This window comes from Pinus tabuliformis, chromosome 8 (assembly GCF_031772625.1).
Source record: "Pinus tabuliformis cultivar Carrire ecotype Pingquan chromosome 8, CPIR1, whole genome shotgun sequence".
Taxonomy (NCBI): domain Eukaryota; kingdom Viridiplantae; phylum Streptophyta; class Pinopsida; order Pinales; family Pinaceae; genus Pinus; species Pinus tabuliformis.
The window spans coordinates 640,837,000-640,842,542 of NC_142294.1; the positions used below are offsets into that span (position 1 = coordinate 640,837,000).

Here is a 5,543-nt window from a genome sequence, read left to right on the forward strand (position 1 = left end):
ATTTGTCAATTATAACTCAAAATATCAAAATTTTTTATTATACCCTTACTAACACTTTCATTATTTTCCAAATTAATATGTAAATATTTTTAAACCACGCACATATTAAGACACCACGGAAGTGAGGTTCTCAAATAGCGAACCCGGAGATCGATCTCGAAACTAATAAGGTACAAGAATAAAGGCACAATAAGCGCATCCCGAAAAGAACAGCCATTGTGACTTAGCATAAATTACAGTTGCTCCAAAAAGCAGTAAATCAATGAATTGGGAATACATTTACTGTAACCAATAAATTAATGAAATGGAAATTTATATTGTGGAATACTTTATTGCAACATGTAGCAAGGCGACCACCACGTCAAGAGTCGGTAGCGGGTCGCAGTGAGTCCCTCTCTGCTTAATGGAGACAGAAACGTATGCAGCAGAAAGACGATACATTTCCTTCACTTCACAAGTTAGTCGCGCATGTGCTTGGAAAGAAATGAAAGGAATCGTTTTTTTCTCTGAAAAACAAAAAAAAATTAGTCGCTTATGTGGTTGAAATAACTAAATGAAAATGAAATATAAATATACCATAGGAAAATGCAATATACTAATCTGAACCACAATCTGATTGTACTACATTTCCTATGTAAATTAGAATATCCTACACCTTGGCGTATTCTGCACGTAGAAAACCCCTTTGGGACGCCGGTGTCCAGAATTGATAAATGTACACTTTGAACTTTACAAACGCATTCGATTACAGGAGCACCTCCAACTATGTCATTCTGTCAGCTCAAACCGAGGCAGGGCACGAAGAAGCTGGGTTTGGCGATGGCGATGAAACACTTAACGGGAAGCATTTTAATTATCCTCTGTCTATGTACAAGTATACGCTTCGCAGCAGCTGACCCAGAGACTTCTACCGTTTGGAACAATTGCGGCAATTATACATATAGAAACGGGAGCGCGTTTCAGCTTAATCTAAACAAGGTTTTAGATTCACTGGTGAACAATGTTTATGCCATCGGATTCAATACCTCTAGTATTGTTTCTCAGGGGGCAAACAGCAATAGCACTGTTTACGGGCTTGTCCAGTGCAGGGGAGATTTAGATTCTTCCGATTGCAGACAGTGCGCATCCACGGCTAAAGCAAATCTTGTTCAGGTTTGTCAAAACACTTCTGGATTGATTCAACTAGACGGCTGCTTCTTGCGTTACGACGATCATAATTTTTACAACGATATTGAGAGTACGAAGGGGACACTAGGTGTTATTCTTTGCAACACTGGGAACAGCAGTCAGCCACAGCAGTTTACAACTGCTGTGAGAGCCTTGCTCTCAAATAGTACCGCTAATGCTCAACAGAGCCCCAAACTTTTCGCTGCAGATTCAGTCGCTGCGTCTCGTAATATATCGCAGACTATATACAGCTTCGCACAGTGTTGGAGAGATCTGTCCCGCACAAGCTGCGGATCGTGCCTGACCTTTGCCGTAGAAAATATATTCAAATGCCAAAGTGGAGCTCTTGGGGCACAAGTCGGATCTCAGAACTGCTACCTGCGTTACGAGGTTTATGAATTTTTCAACGCCACCGTTCTATCACCGCCACCATCGCCGCCACCAGGGGAAAGTCCTCCCGCGTCCTCTGGTAATTTTGTTTTGTCGAGGAATACACGGGTTTTGTAGGATTTCATTTGTTTCTGCTTAACTAAAACATAGATTACTGGTTACTGACACTTTTGTGTAAATATGCAGCAGGCAAGAAACCTAGCGTCTTGGGTATAAGTCTGGGTGTAGTAGCCGCTACGATTGTATTAATTGCTGTCATAATTCTTTGGAAGTGGAATATTTGCTCTCTTCTGAAACGTCCGGAGGAGATTTATCGAACCGGAGGTCCTGAAATTGCAGCTAACTTATTCATTGTTAAGGATCTAAGACGCTTCTGATTACGTTGTGTGCAACATAAATAAACACCTTGTAATTGTTTTCGCAGGTGGGGAAGAGAATTCTATCCTAGGGCCGAGCATAGCCAATCCAGAGCTCATTTTCAAGTACGACATTCTGAGAGAGGCTACCTCCAATTTCAATCTAGCGAACAAACTTGGAGACGGAGGTTTTGGATCCGTCTATAAGGTGAGAGCTTAATATCTCTTTCAATTAAAGAAATTAGATATTCGGAAATAGCAGCACCTACTAAAATTCGAGAAAAAAAAAGGAGGAGATTTTGACGTTTGTCGATCTGCAGGGGGTTCTCCCAGATGGCAGGGTGGTTGCAGTTAAACGGCTCTATATGGGTACAAGACATGCGGATGCTGAATTTCTGAATGAAGCGAATCTCATCAGTCGTGTTCAACACAGGAATCTGGTGAAATTGCTTGGTTGCGCAGTTGAAGGCTCAGAAAGGCTACTAGTGTACGAATACCTCGAGAACAGTAGCCTTGACAAGTTTCTATTCGGTATCTACTCGTTCTTAACGCCGTAGTCTTTAACGCGACTTTTTGAAAGTCTTTTCGGCGATTTTTTCTGGTGAAAATCCGGCAGTAATTTATTGAAATCGAAGTTTGATAACTAGTTTCTGCACAATGAGAGCGTCCCAGGGGTTTTTCAGGGTGCTGAATCCGAATATGCAGTTAAAAAGCCATTTTAACTGCAACAAATCATGATTTCATCTCAATTTCTTCCGCCGGATTCCGTCACCGGAATCTCAAAAAGTCGCATTATAGACAACTCCGTTCTTAACCCCTGGATGGTTTTTGGATTCCTTTATTTTATATTTATCTTCAGGTAATATATTTATGATCTCTGATGCGTTGCAGATGCAACAAAACGTCATTTGCTTGACTGGAAAGAGAGATACGAAATCATAGTTGGAACTGCACGTGGTCTGGCCTATCTTCATGAGGAATCTCAGATTCGGGTCATCCACAGAGACATTAAAGCCAGCAATATTTTACTCGATGATAAACATAAACCGAAAATAGCAGACTTTGGGTTAGCCAGATTCTTTGCAGAAGATCAGAGCCACGTCAGCACTAGAGTTGCAGGAACATTGTAAGAATAGGAAAATTTGAAGAATGGAAATTCATCTAAATTTTGCCCTTTTTAATTGGTCTAAATTTTGCATATGTAAAATTTCAATGAGATTTAATATGTAAATTGCAAAATGTTTGTAATTTTATTTTATTTAATTTTTTGGGTTATTTTTAATATAAAATAATTTTATATGAATAATTTTTAGAAAAAAATGAAATTGACTAATTTTTTTTTGAAAAAGTATGGAAAATTAATTTATTTGGTCTTTAAAATTTTCTTAGTTTTCAACTAATTGTTTTAATAAAAGAGGAGACATAAGTTAGCCCAGAGAAAATAGTGGAAATTCTGGCATGATTTTCTTCAAATTCTAGCAGAAATTTTGGGAAATCTTATGTTCAACTTTCAGGATTTTGGATGCCCAGAGATCTCTGATTGTCTTGAATCCATTTCCACCCTAAAAAGCAATTCAGACACTCCTATAATCAGTTTTTTTTTTTTTTTTCTTCTGTAGATTCAAACTAAAAACAACTTTCCAGGTAAATGTGTGGGCCAAGGAGACAAAGCCATTAATTAATTACAGTACATGAAACAAAACTGGCATATCTAAATAGTGGTTCCAAAATTGGCATATCTAAATAGTGGTAGTCTAACCAGACTGCTTTTTTGCGCTGAAAGTCATGAAAATTCCTGTTATATTTTGAGAAAATATGACAGAGATTTTTGTAACTCCAAATTAGAATCGTTAAACTTTAAAATTTTAGGTATCCTAATTATTTTTGATAATACTGAATCTATTTAACATGATTCAAATATTGCCTCAATAAACTAATCTATCTAAATATAAATAATAAACTAATCTATCTAAATATAAATCATATTATTTCGAAGTGGATCAGTTATAGAAATTTGATTGATCATATTATTTTGAAGTGGATCAGTTATGGAAATTTGATTGCGTACGACACTGTGCAGAGGTTACATGGCCCCTGAATACGCCTTACGCGGACAGCTGACAGAGAAAGCCGATGTATTCAGCTTTGGAGTGCTTCTACTTGAGATTATCAGCGGAAGAAAGAATCGGAGTTCGTCTGAAGACATGGAGTTTCTCATCGAAGGAGTATGGTTTATGTCGATGTCATCTTTTGAGTCTCAATTTTCTCAATTCTTTATAGTATGGCATCCCTTGCTAACTAAAGTTTTTATGTTTTTGTTGATATTGACGAAGCAGACATGGAGACTATATACAACAGATAGAGCTTTAGAAATTATGGATCCCACATTGGAGGGCAGTTATTCCTCGGAGGAAGGGATTAGAGTGATTAAAATTGGCCTTCTGTGCACGCAAGCAGCTGCTGCGTTGCGGCCTTCGATGTTCCGGGTGGTGGCGATGCTGACAAGTGAGACCGAACATCTTCCTTCGCCCACACAGCCTGCTTTCGTAGATCTGGATAACGCCGGCGGCCCTCACAAATTGAAACGTGGTAAAGTTAGTGATGTAGCTGCCGATCCTACATCCGGCTCTCTGGAGCCGAGGTGAAAATCCGACAATGTCTCTGGCATTATGGTATCTTGTCAGACAGCATTATCTTCTCTGTCATGTTAGAATGGTTTTTAGGTGGGGAGGTTGTTGATATTTGTGTACGTTCTTCATAGAATGGGCTCAGCGAATTTAGGCTTTCAATCTTGAAAAGTGGTCATTGAGGAAGATATTTTGATTCAAAGCACCACGTTATCGTGGGCACTAACTGTTTTTGTTTTATAGGAAAAATAGCTGATATCAATGTTATATGTTTATGTTTATGTTTTTTTTTTTTTTCACATTTTAAAAAATCATATTTTATTTACTGAATATTAGTTATAAAATTTTCAGACCATGTTTGCTATTAATGTCGATGCAAAATTACATTAAATACAGAATAAGTGACTCTCCGAGAAAACAAATGTGATTTTTTTAAAAAGGTTTCTAACTATTATATCTCTATTGGTTAAAAGGTTGATATTATAATAATTATTTTAAAATAGGGATATATTTAAAATATATTAAGATAAAATATTTAATGTTTTCAATTTTAATGTTACAAAAATATTTTTTTTTTATATTATAATATTTTTAAATTTTCAATGTTTTGTTATTGTTTAATATGTTTGTTAATATAGGTTATGTTATCATAATGATATAAATTAAATGATTAGTAAATATTTCTAGGTCTCAATTTATGATTAACATCAAAACATTTATTCTATATATATTTCCATTAATTTGATTTTAAAAAATCATAAAAATTAACTAAATTATAGTTGAGTTGAGGCTTCTGTGATCCATATCAAGTTTATGAGAAAATTCTTTGGCGTAAATCACATGATCTTACATTTGTCTACCCGTTTAGAACCAACGAGTGTGGTTCATCGTCAGGACAAGTTGAAGAATCAGATCTAGGCTGCATGTTAAATAGTTAGAGCAGGACCTCCAACGGCTATATTTGACCAGGCAATAGCTCAATTGACCAACTAACTGCTAATCT

General features: G+C 36.6%; 1 protein-coding gene across 1 annotated transcript; it reads left to right on the plus strand.

Annotated features, from left to right (window-relative positions):
• The first annotated feature begins 697 nt into the window (after nt 1-697).
• LOC149237161 (cysteine-rich receptor-like protein kinase 2) lies at nt 698-4,722 on the plus strand. The gene is made up of 7 exons (XM_089366766.1): nt 698-1,636; nt 1,744-1,881; nt 1,982-2,121; nt 2,234-2,444; nt 2,805-3,039; nt 3,994-4,138; nt 4,250-4,722. Exons 1-7 carry the CDS (start codon nt 766-768, stop codon nt 4,556-4,558), a joined length of 2,049 nt encoding a protein of 682 aa, XP_089222892.1. The 5' UTR covers nt 698-765; the 3' UTR covers nt 4,559-4,722.
• The last annotated feature ends 821 nt before the right edge of the window (nt 4,723-5,543 follow it).

What these genes read in the sequence shown, in the direction of transcription:
- LOC149237161 (XM_089366766.1), top strand. Translation starts at nt 766, where the DNA reads ATGTCATTCTGTCAGCTCAAACCGAGGCAGGGCACGAAGAAGCTGGGT. An exon ending in AAGTCCTCCCGCGTCCTCTG is followed by an intron (nt 1,637 to 1,743) that starts GTAATTTTGTTT and finishes GTAAATATGCAG; the next exon opens with CAGGCAAGAAACCTAGCGTC. An exon ending in GTTTTGGATCCGTCTATAAG is followed by an intron (nt 2,122 to 2,233) that starts GTGAGAGCTTAA and finishes GTCGATCTGCAG; the next exon opens with GGGGTTCTCCCAGATGGCAG.